This window comes from Orbicella franksi, chromosome 10, assembly GCF_964199315.1.
Source record: "Orbicella franksi chromosome 10, jaOrbFran1.1, whole genome shotgun sequence".
Taxonomy (NCBI): Eukaryota; Metazoa; Cnidaria; class Anthozoa; order Scleractinia; family Merulinidae; genus Orbicella; species Orbicella franksi.
Genome location: NC_138154.1, coordinates 29,883,145 through 29,907,863, shown reverse-complemented (window position 1 = coordinate 29,907,863; position 24,719 = coordinate 29,883,145). Strand labels below are relative to the sequence as shown.

The 24,719-nt window shown below is 38.3% G+C and overlaps 1 protein-coding gene and 1 pseudogene across 1 annotated transcript in view; both read right to left on the bottom strand.

The window, feature by feature from the left end:
• Positions 1 to 497: 497 nt before the first annotated feature.
• The window catches only part of LOC145501817 (5-hydroxytryptamine receptor 2B-like), a 46,311-nt gene continuing 22,089 nt past the window's right edge, over positions 498 to 24,719 (bottom strand). Inside the window, exon 2 of the mRNA XM_081481207.1 lies at positions 498 to 1,136. Within this exon, the coding sequence (XP_081337333.1) occupies positions 498 to 1,094 (597 nt within the window). The 5' untranslated portion in view covers positions 1,095 to 1,136. The remainder of the gene's footprint in view (positions 1,137 to 24,719) is intronic.
• Positions 9,510 to 23,110, bottom strand: LOC145500709 (adenosine receptor A3-like; annotated as a pseudogene).

Sequence of the window (24,719 nt, the reverse complement as noted above, 5' to 3'; positions counted from 1 at the left end):
AGAGAAACTGCTCTCGAAATATACCAAGACTGGGGTAGTCATGTAAAGATTGCATTGTAACGGTAGGTTTTTCCTTGTGGACGTACGGGAAAACGGGCGAACTACGAACTTGAGATACGAGACGACTGCGACGAAACTTGCGGGGAAAATTAGACTCAACCGGGGCACTCGCTTGCAAGGAAGAGCCGTTACACTCTTGGGTACCGGGATCTAACCACGAACTGGACGGACAGCAACAGCAACAACTCAGCTTGGTTCCAACAGCAATTTATTCCGAGTTAGTTTGTAATCGAAAAAGCATAACAAGTTCGGTTGTTTATATACGATTTGTACAAGCGTCTATTGTTAACAGAGTATAATAAGTGCGCTAACACAAGAACGTGAAAAGTGATTACAAGTCCTTTGAGGATAGCGCAACCTAATAAAAATTCTAACTTAACTTTCCGAGTTTATTGTTAAAAGTGTTCGTTGCTTGGCGGAGAAAGTTACAACTAAAATTACACTAAATTAAAACTACCGAACGAAATTAAAACTAGTGAATAGCTCATCATTGTTTTTTGTTTTTTCCATACGACATAATATGCTATACACATCACTAATAGAGGCGTGCTAAGAAACAAGACGAGAGAATACAGGAAGTTCTCTAGTGTTATGATAGAGAGTTTAGACAGTAACATTATAGAAATGAATATTGCTGCCAAGATCCATGGTATGGCAATAACAAATATGTAAACACGAAAGTTTAGAGTTCTATGACGAAAAGGCCAACCTACTGCGTACATTCTCTCTAAGGAAATAGCGGCAAGCGTGAAGATGGAGGCAATACCAGAAAAAGGGTCACCGTAAATGTATATGAACGCCAACGTTACCGGCATTACTTTGCCAGGAGTTGCCGCAATAGCTATGTACAGAGGAACAGTCAACAGCCCAACCAGTAAATCAGCAACAGCCAAACTAATCAAAAGAAAATGAGCGCGTTTACGAAGTCTCTGTTTCAGAAATATCCAGATGGTAAGGAGATTTCCGGCAACGATCAATGTCGCTAATAGTCCAAAACACAAACTCCACACGATGTTCCATGAATTAAAATCCATGACGGAGGCAATGGTTCCTGGAGATGCTTCTAGTTTGCAGCCCTGTAAAGAAAAGAAATTCGAACGTAAGGAAGTAGTGATTAATTGATAATAGAAACGTTGCATAAAACAAATATAATCAGACGGTACCTCAGTACCTTGTTAATCGGGAGCTTGGTACCCAGACTGTAAATGTATGTCCTCGATCCTCTGAAATAGTCCTCGTCCCAACTCCTCCCCACCCCTCCACTTAAGGTATAATTTGTAGGAAGGGTTTAGAAAGTAAACAAATGCTTTAGTACATGTTGCTGCTTGTTGGCTGGGAAGTTCTGAAAGACTGGAAAACGACACTGGATGCGTTTTTTTTCCGGGATTGTTTAAGAACTAAAACGATCCCAGTAAATAGTGAAACATTTACGGTTACAGTATACCTTCAGGTCGGCAATTTTCTTCAAATTTGGATTTTTGGGTCAAAGTAGTCGTCGAAGAATAATCTCTAATTCCTGAAAAAAATTTTTTGAAAAAGGCTAAATATTGGCAGAGAAATGGCGGTTTTACCTTTTCGCGGGAAGTAAAAGTTTACATCTTGATTGACAGCCCTATGGCGCGTGTACAATCAACCGAGACGAATTGTCACGAAGAGACCATTTTACAGTTGTCTGCTCAGTGACCTGGCCTTTGTATGGCAGCGAGGCTAGAGTTGACCTTGTTTTGATACAGACCTCACTGCTTTTGTTGTGTAAAACAAGTTGTTTTGATGCTAACTAGGTGCATTTACATGACAAAAGTAGTGATGTCTGTACCAAAACAAGGTCAACTCTAGCCTCGCTGCCATTCAAAGGCCAGGTCACTGAGCAGACAACTGTAAAATGGTCTATTGACTACTCATCAGTTGATCGGCTTTGTTGTTTTGACCACCAAGCATTTTTGGTATTAGGTCTAAGTCTATTAAGTTATAAGTAAAGGTAGACCACGTTAAAAACATAGACCAGTTCGAAAAAGCGAAAGCAGCGAACAACGAGTGAAAGTACATCAATGAGGAAAGATGCGAAAGTTCGCCACGAGGATGAAGCTATAGCTATCGTATAAGGCGGGCAAAAAAATCGAGGGAAGAGAAAAGAAAGGTTATGTAAAAATTTGGGAACTTGACAGTGTTGTTAATATATTCCTTTTATTTAAAATAGCCATTTTAGTAATTTTCGTTCCACTCTTTATAGTTCGGCGAAAGACGTTAACGACTTAAGGCAGGATATTCCCGTTACTAAAGAAAAGGGAAGTTGATTAGGACACAATGCCAGGCAATGACATTATTTATAAGTCTTAACGGTGTATTTAGTCTTTATTTTCGCGGTTCTATTTTCCAAAATTGTGATTATTCGTAATATAGGAATCGTTGAAGAGGTGTTGCACTTTACTATTAAAGTGATGATTGAAATAATTTTGGCTTCCAAATGTCCCGTCTTTTACATAGGACGACAGCACGCCCACTAGTGCTGACAAAAAAAAAAAACAAAAAAAAAACAAAAAAAAAAACGTTTCTTTTTGATATTTGTAATATAGGAAACGTTGAAGGGGTGTTGCACTTTACTAGTAAAATGATCACTGAAAGTGAAGAATAAGCATCGCAGTAAATTTTCCAGTTTAAGTAATTGGAAAGAGGAAGCCTGAGAAAAATCAGGGCTTCAACGGGAATCGAATCCATGACCTCCGCGATACCGGTGCGATGCTCTACCAACTGAGCTATGAGGCAGCAGGCTTCCTCTTTCCAATTTCTTAAATTGGAAAATATTTACCCCTTATTTTACGTGCTTCAGCGGGCGTGTAGTTAAATGGCTTTTTTTATTGTGTTGTTTTACACCCCTAAACGGGGGTATATTTTGATGGCTTTTACGGGGTTTAAAATAAGATAGAGCAAATGTACATTTGTATCGCGGCTCGCTTCCTTGCCGAGAAATGTTGACTCTACATTTTTTGCCGCAGACTGAAGTTGCCCACACGTGCGTAAAATAACATATAGCAGATGTAAATGCAAGATGTCGCCCGCGCGAAATGAGTTTCGGCGCGTAATTACTCGACAGACAACATAGAAACAAACAACGCAACCAATTCTAAATTTCCGTTTCTTTCGTGCTGTGTTTTTGCCTCAAGACTTCCTTTCAGGTGCTTCAAAAATTAAAAGCAATCAGATCTTGGATATTAGCCTTAAAATTTCACTGAACTACAAGTGCTAATTTTATTTTCAGCGTTTTATTCTAAACAATTATTGGGGCAAGGCTTGGTAATATCGGGGATTTTATGGCACATTCGGCTGCAACGCAGACGAGGTAATATTTGTTTTTACTGTTATTCCATAGATGTAACTTTTGCTAAAGAATGAACAAAACGGCGAAAAAGCCTTTGAAATTACAAGCTGCATGGTGTGAAATGAACACTTCTCGTTTTTCAGCAGCAGTTAATTAGCTGCGAGTCCATTGTTCCCGCAAACTGAAGACCACCCATTCATCGGTTTGTCACATTTTTTGGCAGATTGAGAAGTTTAATTCCAAAGTCCTTTGACTTGCAGCAGTTATCTACAATTTTCCTAAAAATGCATAATATGTGTTTCTTAATTATCAACGGTAAGCTGAAAAAGACTCATCATTTTACTCATCTTCCTTCCTGTGACATATTAAAACAACGTGAAGTTTAAGTCTTGGCCAGGAAAAAAAATATATTGTTCCACATTAAAAGAAGAAGACTTGACGAAGACTCGTTTTTGGACCCAAAAAGTCCACTAAAACGCTGAAAACGTGGAAGCGACTACGGAAAGAATTGAATTTGACTACACAGAACGAACGGAATTCGCTGAGAATTGCCGTGGAAACAAATTTCTTTGAAATTTTAAATTGACTTTACTGTTAAACACAATGATTTCGAAGAGCTATAATTATAGAACCTATCTTTTCAACAGGAAACTTCAGTCCCTGCAAGGTAGCGCCGGCAGTGAAAACAGTCACTCTGTAAAGATATAATGTTGGTTTTATTAAAACTTAACAAAATAAAATAAAAGAATTATTAAAAATAAAATAAAACTGCAACTCCGTTGAAAATGCACAACTTGAAGGTATGTAAATTATTAATACTTGATCTGCTTACCTCAGAATAGCCGACCTACACCATACAGCTTTTTCTCTCATTTTATACTAATTAATAATTCCTTTTTAGAGTGCGATATAAGTACAACGAAAAACGAAATCTACAAAACTCTTACATCGACCGGTTGATCAAAGCCTAAAAGCAGTACATTTCATCGTCGGTTTCGCAGCAACATTCTGACCTAAAGGTCCGTCTAAACGTTTTATTATAGCTGATGCTTGTAGTTTAATATTTTATGAATTTCCTCTTTCTTCTAAATCTCTTTTAGTAGACTTGGTGAACGCTCAAGGATTTCCATAGTTCTTACGTAAAGAAGTTTAGAAAGTCACTCAACCTACCTCGTCAATAGAGGACTTAGTTCCTAGTGACAGGTCTCAGAGCTAATGCATGGAGAACAGTCACACTGCAAGGATAAATTTTATGTTGCTTGAAAAGGAGAATTTAATGTAAACAATATTTCAAAATATCAAAATGTCAAAATGTCAAACTGAGTAAGAAATAATTAGTTGAACACTTTTCCCGTAATTATTTTCAGCTGTCTGGAATGAAAAGTGAAGTCACGTTTCTGACCAAAATTTCAGTATAGCGTTCCTTTCATTTATCCAAGAGGGTGACATATGATCTGTGGCAAAACTTATTGAGAGATATTCTTGAGAGTTTTTTAGACTGCGTTCTATGCTCTATGCTTAAAGATTTATCCTTCATGAATAAAGATCTCCATCTTCCCTTCTGTTATTGCTAATACCGTTGACAGTTGTAAGAATGAAAATTGCTGCTTTCAGATTCTAGTATTTAACTGAAGTAATGGATATTTCCACAAAGAATTAAAATCCCAATTGCACTGTTTGAACCTAAGGCCCTCTTTGCACGACCCCGGGTTGTTTGTCACCCCTGGTTGAATCACCGCCGCGGGCAACCCTTTTGCAGTCAAATGTTTATAAGCGTTTACATGAAAACAGTAGTCAAGCCGGGTCAGCCCCCTTTACCGGGTAACCCTTCTCGAGACTCCGGTTGACCCGGCGAGAACCGTTGAAATTTCTTCAATTCTTGCCGGTAAAGAGTGAGCCAAAAAGTAGCCCGGCTGGGTACTTTCAGTTAAATAAACATGTTGTTTCGTTTTTTTTCTTTTCTTTTTTTTTTTTTTTAGTTTGTACATCAGGACCTCTCACCATTTCGTTATGCTTTCTAGGTTTTTTGTTTGTCATCTTTCTGGCTCATGTTCTTAGTTTTTAATCGGTAGAAAGGCTGGCCCGGGTCAGGCTCGAAGCAAACCATACGCTATTGCAGACTGACAACCCGGGTTGATGTGAAGTGCTTATTTTTAGCACTCTCTGCGGTGTTTCAACCCGTAGTTAAAAGCAACCCGGAGTCGTGTAAAGAGAGCTAAACTAAATTTCCATTATTGCCTTATTTTACGCGCTTCAACGGGCGTGAATTTAAATGGCTTTTTCACTGTGTCACTTTACACGCCTCAACGGAGGTAAATTTTGATGGCTTTTACGGCTTTAAGATAAAATAGAACCAATCTACATTTATTTTTTTAAACGTACGTAAAGTAACATAGAGGAGATGTAACATCGTGCACGGTGTCGCCCGCGCAAAACGGATTTCGATGCGTAACTACTCTACCGACAACGCAAAAACAATTAACGCGACTAATTCTAAATTCTTTTTCTTTCTTTCTGTTTGTTTTCTCTTTTTAAGACTTCCTTTCAGTTGCTTGAAAAGTTAAAAGTAGTTCAGTTAGATCTGACTTACTTACCTACTTGGATACAAATAAGCCTTTAAATTTCGCTTAACTACAAGTGCCAATTCGCTGTTCAGCATTTTATTCTCTAAATTATTGGCGCGAGGGTTGCCACTTCCACTACTCTAATATCGTGGTGGCTAGTAGCTGTTTTCACTGTTATTCAGTAGGTCTAACTTTCGCTAAAGAGTCAGCATCAAAATGGCAAAAAAGCCATAGAAATTACAACCTGGTGTGAACTGAACACTTCTCAATTATATTCCCTGTTTACGGTATACACTGTTGTAGAATTCAAATATTTGAGGTTTTATAACTTTTATTATTAGAAGAGATAGCCGCAAAAGGCGCGACAGTTTAGATTTTTCAGCAGTAGTTAATTAACTTCGAGCCAAATGTTCCCGCAAGCTGAAGACAGCCTATTCTTGGGTTTGTCATTTTTTTTTGGCAGACTGAGGAGTTTAATTCTGAAGTCCTTTGACTTGCAGTGGTTATCTACCATTTGATAAAAATGCATAATTTTTTATTTCTTAATTATCAACGGGAAGCTGAAAAAGACTCATCACTTATGCATCTTCCTTCCTCTGACATATTAGAACAACGTCAAGTTAAAGTCCGCGAAAAATTAAATAATAGGGCCATTTACACGACGAAAATAAGCGGCGGATTACACAAGCCGCGGTTTAAATAAGACGCAAACTTACCATATAAATGGTACATTTTAACCAGTTTACGTCTTACACAAGCCGCGGCTTGTGTAAGACGACGGTTTTGAGCTAGGCCTAAATAAGCCGCGGCTTATATAGGACGCGGAACCACTCCTATAAATAGTATCGCGGCTTGTTTGCGGCTTATATAAGACGCGAACTTACACTTCGCAAGCGCAAGGTTTTCCCGCGCTCGTGCGAGAGCTCGCGAAATTCCGCGATTGCTATGACAACCAACACTAAAGCGAGGGAATAGCCACGAATAAGCCGTGAACCATTTATACGAGCACTTCGCGTCTTATGTAAGCCTCGCTCGTATAAATGGTTCAGTTCGCGTCTTATGTAAGCCGCGGATTGTGTAATCCGCGGCTTATTTTTCTCGTATAAATGGCCTATTATTGCTCTGCGTTAAAAGACGAAGACTTCAAGAGGGTTTGTGTTTGGACCCAAAAAGAACTGTCAGCTGAATATTTAGTGCTTCAACCACTAAAACGCTGAAAATGCAGAAGCGACAACAGAACGAACGGAATAGTCAAATTCGGCTAACTCACGCGCGGGTGTCACGTGACTTGAATTGGGTAAAACAACAACCAAAACAAGTGCGTACATATTGAAATTTAGAGAAAAATTAAGCCACGATTCCCCGGTTTTGTTGCACCGGAGACTGTCAGAACAGCTCGGCTAACCGAAAAGATATGCAGTTTTACGGGTTTCCGTTAAATTTTAAAAGTCTCCTCTCTATTTGGATCGTGAAAATGAAAAGAGATCCACGATATTTCCTTAGTCTAGTAAAAATCGATTGAAGGCCGATGCAGTTCCTTTTTTTTCGTGGGATAAAGATAAACAGGAGAAGGTCCAAGCGGTGAAGAGGTACGCTTCAGAAAAGATGAATCAAAGCAGAAGAGAAAATGAAGCAACGGATTCGGCAGCATCTGAAAGAGAATGTGTCACGTTGGTTTTGACTAGGGCTGGCGAAGAAATTATTTCTCGAAAGACACAAACATCTTGAGGATGAAATCTGTAGTTAATTAGATGAACATCTTAGAATTCCCTGGTTACATAATTTTTCTGTATCCTACCTTCTTTCCGAATGTACAACCCAAAGAAAGAGGGAAAATTTATTACCCTTTTCACAGTATTTAATAGTCGCGGTGAATTCCTGAATATCATTACAATTTCTGTTGCCTAATCTAGATAGAAAAATGCAGATTTACTGGGATACTACAACGAGAAAATCAAGTGTTATAAACACAGAGAAACTACTCTCGAAATATACCAAGACTGGGGTAGTCATGTAAAGATTGCATCACTCGGGATATCTTTGATATTACGACATGAATAATCATTCAACTGGAACAATAATGCAAATACATGATTGCAGTGTCCTTCCTCCCTTACACGAAGAGCGTGCTTAATCAATTAAAAACGTCTGCCCTGCCATCGCTCTCCCTGAAGATTACGGCTAAAATGAGGCTCTTCAATTTTTCTTAGAGATCTTTAGCAACGTACCTTGACATGGAAATCCTCCAACTACTGACACGCGTAAACATCGTCAACATACCCTTCCCGAAAGAACTTATAGCTTTTCTCTACAGCATCCTTTTTTCCACCTTGCTCGAACCACGAAGACCATGTTCGTTGACCCAAATTTTGGAAAATTTGACCATTTCTATTCTTTATTGAAGAAACAACTACAGCAGCGCACATTAACACAACAAATACAAGCGGCTGTAGGACCCCGTTGATAACAGTACGTTGTACTGAAGGGTTATCCTGGGGAAATATTCGATTATTATTATCATTACTATTATTATTATTATTATTATTAATAAAGAAAATGTTAAGGGAGCCTCGTTTTCACGGAATGTAAACACCCAGTTCAATGTCACTTGTGTGTTAGCCGAATTTGTCTATTTGCTGGAAATTGCCGTGTAAACTGATTTTTTTGAAATTTTAAATTGACTTTACTTCTAAACACAATGGTTTCGAAGAACTATCATTATAGTACTTTTCAGTGCCGACAGGATATATCTGCAGTTAGTGAAAATTATCCGAAAAATGTTAAAAAGTTTTCCACCTACCTAGTCAACAGGAAACTTCAGTACCTGCGAGATAGCGCCGGCAGTGAAAACAGTCACACTGCAAAGATATAATGTTGGTTTGATCAAAAATTATTAAAACAAACAAGAAAAAAATATAGATAGAAATACAATAAAACTGCAACTCTGCTTTAAAATGCACAACTTGAAGGCAAGTAAATTGTTAATACTCGATCTGCTTACCTCAGAATAGCCGACCTACACCATACAGCTTTTCCATCATTTTATACTAATTAATAATTCCTGTTTAGAGTGCGATATAAGTACAACAAGTACAACGAAAAACGAAATCTACAAAACTCTTACATCGACCGGTTGATCAAAGCCTAAAAGCAATACATTTCATCGTCGGTTTCACAGCAGCATTCTGACCTAAAGGTCCGTCTAAACGTTTCATTATAGCTGATGTTTGTAGTTAAATATTTTAGAAATTTCCTCTTTCTTCTGAAGCTCTTTTTGTAGGCTTGATGAACGCTCAAGGACTTTTATTGTTCTTTGTTTAAATGTTAAAAAAAAATAGTGCATAATTTATTTTATTTAACACTAGGTTGATCCCGTTTTTAAATTCGGTTCAACAAAACCCAACTTTTCAACAGCTTAAAAGAAATGACTTGTTATTACGTGTTTTTACTCATGTATTGCCATTGTCTGCTTAGTACTGGAGTGTTTTATCTCCTTAGGTAAGAAGTAGTGCTTAACAGGCTTTGAATTTATAAACGATGCTGTTAAACGGCAACCATCCTAACACTGGGCAAAAAGGAAGGTTTGAATAAAAAGCAAAACAATGTTCTTTTCTGAGGAGAGAGTAAAGAATCAGTAAAGAAGTTTAGAAAGTCACTCAACCTGCCTCGTCAATAGAAGACTTAGTTCCTAGTGACAGGTCTCAGAGCTAATGGAGAACAGTCACACTGCAAGGATAAATTTTATGTTGCTTAAAAAGAAGAATTGAATGTAAACAATGCGTCAAAATGTCAAATTGTTAAATAATAATTGGTTGAACATTTTTCCGTTACGATTTTCAGCTGGGGAGAGTTTTTGGTTCGCAAGCAAAACGTCAGCTAGTACAAAGCAGTTGCATTAAACGAATTAATTTTTTCTTGTTCGCCATATAATGAACATTTTATTAACCGAGCTTAGTCGATCTCTATGGGAGAACCTTGACTAAATAAATCAAAACCTTCTTATTAATTGTAATTATTCTGTATTCTTGAGGCCTTAATTTGAGAAGCTAACTGGATCAGAAATGATGGAAACTTGTTATCTGGTACACGAGTTACAGTTATTGGATTAGAGGAACAAAGTGAACCTAAGATAAGCTTTTGACCACAGTAAGGCCAGCGCTTATTTTCCGCATTTTGTATTGCAAGAAAATGGAACAAGTGAACGCGACTTGGACAAGATTAATATATATTTCATATATCATAATTTGCGGACAAAAATCTTTCAGTTTGTGTGAGAACTGGTCCGTTTCTTATAAAAATTATGTAGATTGAGAATGTGAAGTTAGATGTCAAGAACCCCAGAGTTACAGAATGAAATTTTAAAATAGTCGTGGGTATAGTTTTATTCAAATGTAAATATATTTGTACATAACGTTTGAAACGAATCAATAGTGTGCATTATTTTGTATTTTTAGAATTAAACAGAACAAAAATCCGAATGACTTTGTGCGAGCGATTGAGTCAATGAATGAGTGACTGCAGTACGTGCAGACCATTTTAGTGTAAGTATAAACAGGTGGAGAAAGAGGAAGGGACGAAAAGAAGGAGGGTAAAAATGGAAGGAAGAAGAGAATGTACGGACGGACGGAGGAACGGGGATCAGTCATAGCTGTGAGCCCAAAAGGAGTAGGGTGGGGGGGGGGGGGGGGGAATCCAGAATAGCAAGAGAGAATACACCATGGCGACTTCATTGTACTGTAATTAAGGCATAGTTGGAAATATCACTTTCATATCACTAAATATACACGTCGAAAGGTGAATATGGCTACGAAGATATGGGGTGGGTGGGATCACGAAATTTATCAATAGTTATGAGGGGGGATCACTTCAGTAGAATAACATTTAAAGAGGGATCAGCTAAATGTTACTATCTTTGGCCGAAAATCCTCCGACAGGCGATAAATAATGGCTGGTTCCTAAACCACTGGTGGCCTCATGGTTAGTGCGCTCGCCTCCGGATCGAGCGGTCCGGGTTCGAGCCCTGGCTGGGGACATTGTGTTGTGTTCTTGGGCAAGACACTTTACTCTCGCAATGCCTCTCTCCACCCAGGTGTATAAATGGGTACCGGCGAACTTAATGCTGGGGGTAACCCTGCGATGGACTAGCATCCCATCCAGGGGAGTAGAAATACTCTTAGTCGCTTCATGCTACAGAAACCGGGATAAGCTCCGGCCTGATGGGCCACTTGGCTCGCATGCAGACTTTACCTTACCTCCTAAACCAGGAAAATACGCTTCACAGCTTGTAATATTTAAATCTCTCGTATTATAATATCAAAATCGATACAAGAAACTAATATATGGGAACTTTAAACCCGTAATAAAAGGACAAATAATCGGTGTAAAACATAAGGACCTTCAAAACAAATTATCTTAGCGTAACCAATGTTTTCTAAGTTATAATCTAAAGACTTGTGAGCACGGTAGAATCTGCCTAGCACCCAGTGGCTAAACTGAGAAAACACGCTGTTGCCGTCAAGTTATTGAGTGTGGGAAATCAAGTTAAAATAGCCCTTCAATTGCCTTGAATATTAATGATGGGAACTCCAAAAGAACAACAAATTGTTATCACCTTGTAAAATTTTCTAGTAATTAGAAACCTGTAGTTCTCGGTTATAATTCAACTGACCCAGTGTCAGCTGACGAATCGGCGCAGCTTCATTACTTCTAACAACACGAGAACTCACACTACAATGAAGCATCTGAAGAAGGGAGTTCTTAAATTCTGATATTCTGAATTGATAGCGGAGCTCCGGCGGCCCGAAGGGCCGCCAAGCGGAGCCCCATAATCATATGGGAAACAAAAGGAAATCCATGAATGAATTTTCTCATGGTTTTCATGGTAGCGGTATTGCTCGTGGGCGCGTACGCACGACGACGACGACGACAGCGGCGGAGTTGCCCAACATGGCGGCCATACTCCAGCTAATAGGTCGACAGAGACATGCACCCTCGGTCTCTAGCAGAAGAATGCCATTTTTCTTGACGGGATTTTTAAAGAAAAGAAAACGCATTTCTATTTGTTATGTCGACAAATGATAGCGGAGGTTGATCTAATGTTTTTAAGATAGGGTTGCACTGAAGGAATTAAAAAGAAAGCAAGAATTAACAGGCAAAGAAGTAGCGAAGAAGATCGCGAAAAAGAGCGGGCCAGCGCTGGGGAAGGAGGCGAAACAGTACTGAACAATGGCGTGAATTATAGCGAGTCAAGGGCTAGAGAAAGGAAGTGAAATAATACCGAACAATGCCGTTAACCAAAGCTAACGAGGGCCATAGATAGGATGTGAAAGTACTCAGAAGACTGCAGTGCCAAGTTTTTTAAAATTCGCGCGTTGTGACGCTGTGCAGCCGTGCAAGAAAAGTCACATGATTTGGTCAGGTGATGAACAAGAGAAATCAAACATGTCCGAGTGTTACAAAACAGTAAACACAGCGGGAAAAAGTGGTTGATTCGTTGATCTGTCAAAAAGATTAGTTCAGTTCAGTCTTCACAACTTTTGCTGCAAGTTTCTGCCTGGAAGATTTACACTGGCCGAGCTGATGTTGCTAACTTGCGGTAAGTGACTTTTGCTGTTGCGTTTGCTATGAAAATTAACAAGTTGCCTCAGCGATATAAGCTTATTTTCAATTGGAATCCTTTGAAAGTCTTCCTTATTTGAAGCCATGTTGTGAGACAATTTATAAATTGCATCGTTTTAATTTCTCTCATCTCTAAACAATAGCAAGTGAATCGCTTTGTGGAGGTTGTTGTAAGTTGTAAACAAATTAAGCTTTCTGTCGATTTTCGTCGTCAACCTAAGCTCACGTCTAAAAATAAGCTTAACCAAAACCGTATTTGTAAACACGGCCGGGCGAGTTTTGAAGTTTTCTCTGTGTTAGTTGGCACAGCCGCCTCGTAGACAGCTAGAATTTCTTCTTCTGTTGTTGAAAACCAAGAAAGGTGTACAAACAGGATTTGCTAAATTTACTTTCAACGTTCCTATGGGAAGATTTGCATATTGTGATTACAAAGTATGCAGATTTCCTCGTTTTGTTAGTTCAGTTTATTCGGTTTGGCGAAATGCTTGGGTGAATTCCCAGGTTAATTTGGCTGAAGACTGGCAAAGCTACCGCCGATAAAATGACTGCAAAGCTAAATTAAGCCTTCGGCAAAAATGCACACTGTAATATTCAAATTTAAGCGTGAATAATTATTAAACTTTTAACACTGCAAGGTTAAACGATTTTCTTTATCCTCTCTTTCATTCGGTTACCTTTCAATGAGAAGGATTTGCTTTTGATACTCAGATGAAGTGATATGCATAATTATTGTGTTTATAATGTAGATTTCCTCGTTTTATTTTGTTGTCTGTCCAATTAGTTCGGTTTGGTGAAATGCTTATATAGTCCAAATGTCGAGTAGACGATTGTGCATGTAAATCCTGTGTGCAAATAAAGCTCTACTTTCATTTTGATTTACTATTTCATTTTATTAGTGCCACTACTTTTGGTTGGGGGTACATGGGTTATTCCCCAAATATGCAGTATTTACACTTAATATGGAAATGTCCCTCAAGAGTGAGATAGTACTAATGGAAAAAAAAAATGCGAAGAGCTTTACTCGGTAAATTGAACAGTGTAAATGACATTTACATACTTAGAAAAAATTTAGTGAGTAGAAGTTCTTGCCCTGACCATTTCTCGGTAATAGAAATAAGTTTTACATACATACATACATACACAATTTAGTTGGTGAGAGCGCTCTCCTCTCTCCACACACACACTCTCTCTCTCTGCTCTTTTCTTCACACTAATTTTGTTATTAACTACATTGTAACTCATTAACCGAATGTCACTCACTGTTTTCTTTGTTGTGCATGCATACTTTTTTTGCTCGTCAAAGAAAGTTTCAGTTTCTTCCTGGCTGTTTCCTTTGTCCTGTCCAGTACCAATTCCTTTGTAATATAATTTTGTGAATTCTCTATTCTCCTTAAATTTTATCTTGTCAGGGTGATAGAATGCACTCTCAGAGTGTTCAATCATTGTTTTCAGTCACTACAATTTTCGGGAAAAAAGCAATAGTTTTCTTAATTTCCTTTTACTTTGTGTTAGGACCTTTTAGCATGCTCGTAATTGACCCATGGGCATAATTTTGAATAAAGTAAAGAATTAGATCTGTTTTAGTGTTAAGTATTTTTAAATTATTATGAATTACATGTAGGCATTTCTTTTTAGTTTTTATTTTTTATTTTAGTCACATGTGATGTTTTATGATTTTACCGACGTATACCATGTAAATGTAAATAATACACTAGAATTAGCCAATCAGAGTGTGCATTATATCAGCTTTAAACACAAACCACATGTAATAAATGTATGTAAATGATATTTTTATGACAGAGAACTGGACAGGGCAATTATATATATATTCATTCCTGTCATTGCTGTCAAAATGTCTTAGGAACCTTCATTTTTGATAGCCCATTATTTTCCACCATACCTAGCACAGAAGCTCACAAAATCCTAACTAATAACCAACATGTGTGTATCTCTGGCCTTTGCTGTGTACTATGTGTATATTCTGTTATCCTGTCTTAACTGCTAGAAACAATGTTGACAGAGCTGTTTCAACAGTTTCACTTAAATTAATTCCCAGTAACAGCGCTACATGTGGCAGTGTTATTGGGTATGAACTTTATGGAGGGTTTAAATTTTTATTTTTTATGATTACAGGAGGCAACAAAATATACATGTGTATACATAACCTGATGTTGGTGTTGGTTGCGAATCATAGTTCATAATAGTCATCCTATTACAGGTAAGGGGGAAACGTTCAGAGAGTTTAGAACATCTCTTCCCCCAGCACACCTTCTGTCTACAGGTGCAATTATTGAGAGGTTATATATATATACGAAGAGTAATGTAAAGTTATAAACTTAACATTAAAATCTGACGTTTGAACGCCTCCTTTGCTAAAATTAGTCACGATTTAATTGTTATCATTCCCTGTGAATTCATAGAGATTTCAGAGGCAAATTATCACCTAATGTGGAAGTCCTGTCTTCAAGTTAGGGAAAATGACATAAAAAAAGTTACAGTGAAAGTAAAGAGAATTGTGAATGTTGATGTGGTGTACTTTGCACATCATGTAAAGGTATTTGGTGAGTGCCAAAGGCATAACATTTCATGCATTGCTTTTTCAGGACAAATTATATAACAGTGATGTTTTAAGGTGTGATCACAAAAATAGTGAGTACAATGTCCAGGCAGTACCAGTTTATGGAAGGCATATGCAGACAGTAAGAGGAACTGTAAGCATTACCAGGTAAGTTTGTTTTATGCTTTTGACTTCTTGTACTTGGATTTTTGTCATTTCATCACAAGAATAGGTGATGAAAGATGCAATAGTTGTTGCAGTTTATTTTTGAAGGCAAACTTATAAGTCTGCCTATGCTGGATAACAGCCATGCGTAAACTGAATGTAAAGCAAATACTCTGTTAAAAGTGGGGCAACCCTAAAACCCAGAAACTGGAAGCCGGAATCCAGAATGAAAAACTGGAATCCAGTAACTGGAAACCAGAATCCACAAATCAAAGAAAACAAGTTCTTCAAATACTCGAAAATTGTTTTGCTTAGGTTTTTGCCTGTAAAAAATAAGTGGCCAAGTAAAAAGGACCTCAAACTGACACAAAAATTCCCCATCTGTCGAAATTCGTGCAACCGTTATTTCTAGTGAGGGCTATAATTATGAGAATCTTAGTAAAGTGCGTCATAATTTAATTCCAAGCACCCTGAGAGCGTCTAAAATAAGCTTGCTGGCAATAAACTGCACGGCCATGGGCCGAGCGCGGTTCGTGTTCTACCAGTGTTTTTTTTTTTTTTTTTTGTGGTCGGTGACCAGACCCAAACTTCCTCTCAGCCAAATTTTGAATCACGCAACCTGTGATGTTTATTCGCCATAAGCTGTTGAAACGTTAATACAAGGACAATGTTACGGATATTGTTTTCTTTATTTGTGTATAATATATATTTTCTTCTGGTTTTATCGAAGCGTCGGATTCAAAGGGAAATAATAAATACGCTAAAAACGCTAAAAAAGGGTATTACGTCAGCCATGGAATGCGCTGACATTGCAGCTTTCATTTTCGCTACATGGCAAATGCACTGTAAGATCATGTTTACTTTGCAAGTTTATTTTGCCAGAAGCGATGGTCATTAATTTATGTGCAATTTTGTGAGTATTTCTTGTGGGTTTCGGCAAATGAAGCGAATTCTTTGGCTGTTTCATCGCAGTGAGTTAAGAGATTTGAAGAAAAATTAAGTATTTGCCAAGGTAAACAAGAGCTTTCCAGAACTTGCAATGTTTAAGTCAGTGCTAGGAGAAAAAACACAACCGTTCCAAAATTAGCTGTGGATAATGTAAACCCCCCTGATTGTGTGACTTGTGTGACCACTTCAAAGCGCAAGCAAATTAAATTTTGACGTTTCAGGAAGAAAGCTGTTTATTAAAAGCATTATTAATAGCGTGACACTCGTTTCCTTTTGTATCATTCATGGGCATGTCCCGAGCAAACTTCCAGATTAAGACCATTACATCATCATAGATTTCGCAAAGGCTAAGACTGATGGTGCAATAAGATACGACACAGTTTGTGTTGATCAAGTCATGTGTTTACAGTAATCAATGAATCATCAAGGACTACTCTGGAATGTGCACTGCGTTGTGACTGTAGTATTAACAAAACAGTTAAATTTTAAAAGCGCGGTTATAAGATTTAAAAGATCTTCTTGCCATTTTGTTTAATAAGTGATCTGCAATTTACCGGAGGTATAAATTTACCCTTTATGTCTAGTAGATACTGAACAAGATAGAAAATGTCATAGAGAACAGGATGTCTGTCAGTGGCAGTCCCCTGTACATTGACGGTCACACCCCCCACTTTCGAAGTTCAAAGGCTAACCTGGCTCATCTTAATATAATATTTGATTTGTCCAACAGATACCAAACTAGTTCCGGATCAACACTATTTCCACACTGATACTGTGACAAATCAGCATTTCATATTCTTGGCGGCCATCATATTAAAACAATTTATAGAAATGTTGCACACTTACTTCCCTCTGCTTCTCACTTGCTAACAGATCGGACCACATGTTGTTAAAAGATGCTTAAAGACTGCCAGAAACTCACCAAAATAGCTTGTTGTTATTGTGCTACTCACCAGTCTTCTCATAGCAATTTGATCTAGACAAGAACTGCACTCTCACCAGAGCCAGATTGAACAAAAGATGGGTAACTAAGCCTTTGAGCAGGCTCTTGTGTTTGGGCCGGGGGCATGAGCGGTAAAGCTGCATGAAGGCACTCGCTGACATGCCAATGCAGAAAAACACTAGACACTTATTTAGCCTGCTCAGGCACTAGAGACAGATAGTAGAGCCTGCTCGCAGGCTATGAGTAACTCTATCCACCTGAAAAATCACTAACCCTGACTGGAAAGTGATTATCCAATGGATAGCTTTATCCAGCTTTTGAACAATTGGGCCAGATGTATAGCTAAGGGTTGTTCAGAACTAGTCAAAAATGTTTTAGCAATTACAGTTTGTAGCTGAAGTAAAGCCAAGAAAGTAAATAACAGCAAAATAGTTTTTCCCCATATTTATTTATTAGACATTGCTGAAGTGAATTATTTCTATCATCATTCATAATATCTGGATTCAGGATTCTAGTTTCCAGTTCCGGATTCCGGTTTCCGGAATCAGTTTTTTAGGGTTGTCCTTAATGATGCATGTGCATGTTAATCTTGAATAATCTGAGATTTCAGAGAGGTTAAGAATATCATATCATATCTGTGATGGTTCTGTATCTGTGGGTGTGCAATGATCTTCACCAATATTTCAACGTAATGATGTACAGTGTATATTAATTAACCAAATTATGCTGTTTTTAGTTGACCAATGCTACTATTGTAATGTGATGTTGAAGCCCACAAATTGACAAACATGCCCAGTGTCAACTTGTCAAATATATGAAGTGGCCAGACAGTCTAGATTACAAAATTTTCTGAAAGTTGGAATTACCAGGTAAGATATTTCTTAAACATTATTTTGTAATTAATGATTTCTCAGACATTGTTTTCTTCAAGAAAAGATTCATACCCCACATGGAGGTTTTTTCTCTATTAGAGCTCTATCTTCCTGATACTTTAATTTGGAATTTTTGAAGACTGGCCATGAATGGGTGTTGGGTGTGAATATCTTCTGGTACTGCACATTCAGATTTACATGTAGTAAACAAGAACATCAGTATTTATCCTGACAAACTCTGATTTTCTTTTGGAAGCTGAACTCATATGCAGTTGTACAGTTATATGTACAACCAAACAGCCTGGATGGCCCTTTGATTGGGACTGGGCACATTGTTGTAACTTGCAATGTTCCAGTTTCTTGTTTAAAGCAAACTGCATTTGATCTCAAAAGCAAGTCGCCAAGTTCATTTCAGTTAGTAAGTTTTCTTTGCATCTCAGGGCAGAACCTGCCACTGTGAAAGTTGGGGTACCAGCCTGAGGGAGGTACTTTGGGAATTTCTGGGTGGGGATGTGCCGCTTGGACCCTGGAACCCTTAGCCTATACTAGAGCTAGTTTAGCTGAATTTTGCTACCCTACACTAGAGTAAACTCCCCAAATCCCCCCATCTATCGACACTGTTGAGGCTGATTTGCCTAAATTTAAACTTGCTGATTTGATTTTTTTATATTTTTGAGTGGCAATTCCTGATTTCCTTAGTCTAACTAAAATTTTCAACCAACTAGTCAATTTTGTGAAAATGATATCCTACTCTAGACCCAAACACTCTGATTTATATACCCTATCCTAGAGTAAACTGCTTGAAAACCATACCCTTCACAGCGGCACATACCTATATAGCCCATATATGGCAGTGCCCCCCCCCCCCCGGGGGTACCAGCCCCTAGCATTTGATTCACTAACACTGAGTAAACAACTAACAATGAAGTACACTGTATATCAAAGAAAGGAATGTCATCTGTTTGTGTGTAAAGATTATGATAAATTATAATCGATATGTTTTTATCTGAATAACAGTGGTGTTCAAGTAGCAGCTACAGTATGATTGCATGTCTGTTCCTGTCATTCAATATATGAACAGTTTACACATGGGCAGCCTGTATTAAGACATCAAAGATTTTCAAAGCAACCATGGCCTGGTGAGATATTTCTGAAGAAATATAAATTTAAAGTCCTTATGATTGCTTATAGGCATTGATTTTTATTGTAAACAATATCTTACTGAGTGTATTTTTCTTGTGTACTAATTGTTGTAGAACACAGAGATCACTATAAGTATGACAGAGATATTAAAGTGTGAAAAGTTCTATAAACAAATGCATGCAGGAACAAATTAATTTATGATGGATGCAGCTTCTGAGAGATCCCCAATGTTAATGGAACATACACCGTACATACATGCAAAAGAGTTCAATAATTTATTACTTAAGATTGCAATGATTTGTTTGGTTTCTCTGTATTTACAGACAACTTGATGGGATTATAATTTCTGCACCAAGGTCATTGAATAAACTGGCTTAGAAGTTGAGTTCTGCAACCCATCCTGTGTGTTGTAATATCATGGCTGCAACATTGTGACAGATACACTGTATTACATTATTAAGAAACACATATATTAACTAATTATTTAAGGTGCCTGTTAAATTAATCAGTTTTTCTTAGAGATAATTTACTCATGGTTTATTTAAATAAGTGCTTTTTTGGCTTTAAAGTGATATTTATCGTGTTTGTAAATCAATTTTGTGATAATCTGCATTGGACATGGCATAAATTAATATTTTGCCAACACGAAATGGAGACAGACAGCCTTGCCATTCGCAACGTCCAATAAGGCTAATTTGTTCTCTACTGTTGTACAAATAGTGTTCTCTTGTTTATAAATTATTTCAATCTGTTGTTTAAATGATTGCCTCGTAACCCCTATGTCCAGTTTGGTGCATGTAGGATATTGATGTATTGTTTATCCATTTTGCTGTAAATTATCTTAATTGATGTGTCAATCAAAACATATCTTGGATATGCTGGGCTCTTCTGACAAATGTACCCATGATGATAACCTTTGAGTGCATTTGGTTGTGTAGTGCAGACAAAATACATGTACATAATATAACTTACTCTTAGCTTGCTTATAATTCTTGGTATAATTTAATCATAGCAAAATTAATTAATGGAACCCAATAACAGCTCCTGTAGTCCACAATCTCAGTCAAGAAGAAGAACAAATCACATGGAAATTGAATAATAAAATTATTATTAGAAGCCTATGCAAGTATTCATGATGACCAAAAAAAAAAAATATCACAATTACCATTCATGTGAGAGTGATTTTGCTTATTGCAAACCCTTTCAGCAGGAGGAGACTCCAGACAAAAGTGAAGATGGCTAAATGTATCTTTGGGGACAAGTTAGAAAACAAAACTTTCCAACTTTTCACATATGTATACTATTTTGGTATTTTTGCGAGATTTCATTTGGTAGAGATTTAGGGACTGAGTATTGTAACCGCTGCATTTCAATCAGTCCCCACAGCAAAAAAATGTTTAAACTTCTTTTGTGTGGGAGTCCCCATGTTAACTAAGAAAGAATATAATGATTAATAACAATGTCTTGTCTTTCTGAATAAGGTAGGAAAGAACAGGAAATGCCACCAAAAAGCACAGAAGACAGTTCTGTTATGTGATCAAGATTTTTAGTGGCTTCCCAGAAATCCTTGAAATCATGGCTCTATATTTCACAATCATACCATCTTACACCTCGATCTGCTGATGTGATCCTATTTCCAGCTGAAACTATTAAATAGTTCGCAATTTACCTCACATACATGTTCGATTATTTTCATTAGTAACAGCATTCCGAAAAAATACTGAGGAGTTCCGCTTTTAGGCTCGGCTAAATCTATATATTAAATTATTACGTTTATAAGCGAGTTGCTGAATTAAAAAAACTTTATGATATGAGTAGTTATGTTTATGTAAGAGAAATAGCTAATTACACCAAAGTATAGCAACACATTCAGAATCTGAAATGGCAGCCAGGTCAAAAGAGAAGCTGCAGTTATAATAAAGAGCGTTTTTGCTAATCTTGTCTCTCTTACCACGTGATTCCGGTTACCCATCATTGTTTTTTGTTTCTCCCATACAACAAAATATGCTATACAAATCACTAATAGAGGCGTACTAAGAAACAAGATGAGAGTACACGTAGTTTTCAAATGCTATGATAGAGAAGTAAAGCAGTAACCTTACAGAAGTGAATATTGTTGTGAAAATCCATGGCATGGCAATAGCAAATATGTACACACGAAAGGTTAGAGTTCTATGACGAAAAGGCCAACCTATGGCGTACATTCTCTCCAAGGAAATAGCGGCAAGTGCGGAGATGGAGGCAATACCAGCAAAAATGTCAGTCAATTGGCACAAGCTGAATCACAGCAGACAATTCGACAGACCCAAGCACAATATTGAATTCATCGCTATGTACAAAGGAACAGTCAGCAGCCCAACCAGTAAATCAGCAACAGCCAAACTAATCAAAAGAAAATAAGCGCGTTTGCGAAGTCTCCGCTTGAGAAATATCCAGATGGTAAGGAGATTTCCAACAACGATCACTGTCGCTAATAATCCAAAACACAAACTCCACACGATGTTCCATGAATTAAAATCCATCACTGAAGCTAATGGTTCCTGGAGATCCTTCTAGTTCGCACCCTACGTGAAGAAAACCAAACTGAAATGAAACTATGCTAGAACTGATAAACTAATTATAGAAACGTTGCATACAACAAATATAAGCAGGCAGTGCCTCAGTACTTTGTTAATCGTAGGTGAGTGCACAAACGGCACGTCATTATTCTTCTTCAACCTTCCTTCATCCCCACGCCTAAACTTAAGGTCTAAATCTTAGGAAGGGTTTAGAAAAAAGCAAATGGTGCAGTGCATGTCGCTACTTGCTGGTCGGTTTTCTGAGTACCTCCCACACACACGCTCTTAGGGCTCGTCTCATGAGGAAGGAACGCGCGACAAGCCCTAATAAGAGCGTTTGCAAGGGAGGCCACGTAAGTTTTCAAGCTGTTGTCTAATTCTTTTTCCGGAAATTTTAGTTATCATAGTTTGCTATTTATTGTAATTTTTATGATTAATTGGTAACAGGACCTCATGTTGTCCAATTCTGTCTGTAATCATTCTCGTGATTAAACAAATCGGACTCCCGCTTCGCGGTCCTCAAATTTTGTTAATTATGTGTATGATTGCGCACCGAATTGGACTCCACTCAGTTCTGTTACCATTATTTACAGGGTATTTAGCCTTCATTTTTGCGATTTTATTATCCAAAATATAGATTATTTGTAATATATGAAATATTTGAAGAGGTGTTGGACATTTTTAGTAAAGTTAGAACTGAAACGATTTCCTTTTAACATGGCTTCCAAAGTCTCATCTTGTACATGGGATGACAGCAAGCCCGCTGATGCTGAAAATAAAACTTTTTCACAGTAAAATTAATTTTGATGTCATTATCAGCTGCAATATTTAAATGTAAATGCGATATTTTAATATCTTGCGGCCACCGACTTATAGTCTAAGTAAACGATGAAAATTGCGGCTTTCAGATATTTGTATTAATTGAGGTAATGGATATTTTGAGGAAGAATTAAAATTAGGCTCCGAGAAGCCGATTTTAATTCCTGAAATGACAATGCTAAGATTATACAAATCACAGGGAAAGAAAAGAGGCCGCGCATCTTGCGGTTTGATTGAAAATGCCGGGAAACGAAACCTGTCGCACGCTAGGAAAAGAAAGAGACTGCACGCAGTCTAGATTAAAGTCCCTGTTGAACCGTTTCCCAGTCTCTTCACTTATATTAAAAACCTAAGCAAGATTTCCACTATTGCCTTACTTTTAATAGACGCTGAAATGGGCGTAAAATTTTAAAATACCTTGTACTTGCGAGAAATAATAGAGAGCAGATGCATCTGCGAAAAGAGTTGAACTTAATCTAATTTTTGCCGTAGACGCAAGGAATCAAAGTATTGATTCTAAAGATTCGGTGTTTTGCTACGCTTGCACTGGGTGTGTTCGTTTGTGACCAGAACCCCCACTATATATGTGTGTGGTGGTGTGTGAGGCGGCGGGGCGGCGGGGGGTGGCGGCCGGGCGGCGGGGGTGGTGGCGGGGTGGCGGGTGGCGGCGGGGCGGAAGCGGAACGTGTGTTGGAGGCGGCGGCGGCCGCGGCCGCGGTGTCGGCTGGTGTGCCCTTCACTTGTTTGTAGAAAACTGTACCAGAAAATTTTTCCTATTGGAGAAGTGCACGCTCAGTGTATACTGCGCCGGCATGGCTGCCGCAAGATACTCGTCCGATGTTCTTCAAATGTTCTACGGCCCAATACCGAGGGAGGAAAGAATAAACCTTCCCGAGCCGTTGAGATACGAGGTTTGAGCACTATACGACGGGTTCCAAATATCCCAAAACGATTTCCAAGAATGGCTCCGTGTGTGGAGAATGGATATATCCGAAAGGAACCCAAACAATAAAGATCTTTTGAGGTTTGCAAGAGAAAACAAAGAAAAGATCACCGATTTGGTCGAACAAGAAACCCTGAGGTTAAATAGCGTAAAAGTAAGTTTCGGGTTACAAGTAAAGTTCTCAATAGAAAGAAACGACGAAACTCAATACATGGAGCATTATTTAAAAAACGACGAACCGCACGTTTTCAAAAAGAATGATGAGGGTCTGATAAAACAAAAATTTGACGAATTCATTGAAAACGCAAAAGGAGAAATAGAACACTGGTCCGTGAAGGGATCGGGATGGGCGGTTGAAGGGATACAGGTCGCGTACGTGAATGTTGCGCGCTACCAGCCACTTCGCGGAGGGACCTACTTGCCTCTTCCCGCCAAACTGGCGAAAAAGAAAGCGATAATCAACGTCCAAAACAGGGACAACGAATGTTTGAAGTGGGCACTCAGAGCCGCTTTATTCCCTCCAAAAGATGGAAAGAACCCGCAAAGACCAAGCAAATATCCGGTCAATGACGGTATCAACTACGTTGGCATTGATTTCCCCACACCGGTAAAACAGATAGAAAAGCTCGAGGCACAAAACCCGAAACTCGCAATTAACGTATTTGGCTGGGAAAACGATTGTGTGATCGTGCACCAGATAAGCAAAAAACGAGAGAACGTGCCGCGGATAAACCTGATGTTAATCGAGTCAGGGGAAATCCAGCACTACTGTTACGTAAAAAGAGAAAGCGCTTTGCTTTTCGATCAGACCAAGCACAAAGATAAAAAGCACTTTTGCATGCTGTGCTTGACCGGTTTCTCAAGAGCAGACTTGTTCGTGGATCACAAAAAATATTGCAACGGTGTGAACGGCAGGCCGACAAGGATCGTGATGCCGAAAGAGGGGGAAAACATCCTTTCCTTCGAAAACTTCAAAAAACAGATGAAGATGCCCTTCATTATTTACGCGGACTTTGAGGCAATTATCAGAAAGATTCTGGGCTGTGAGCGTGGGAGAATGCAAACAAGCTATACAGAGAAGATCGAAAGGCACGAGGCAAGCGGTTACTCTTACCTTGTTGTGAGAAGCGATGGCGAAGTGGTTGGTTCCAACACTTACAGGGCTGAAAACGCGGTTGGGGAGTTTTTAAGTGCCATTTTGCAGGAGGAGGAG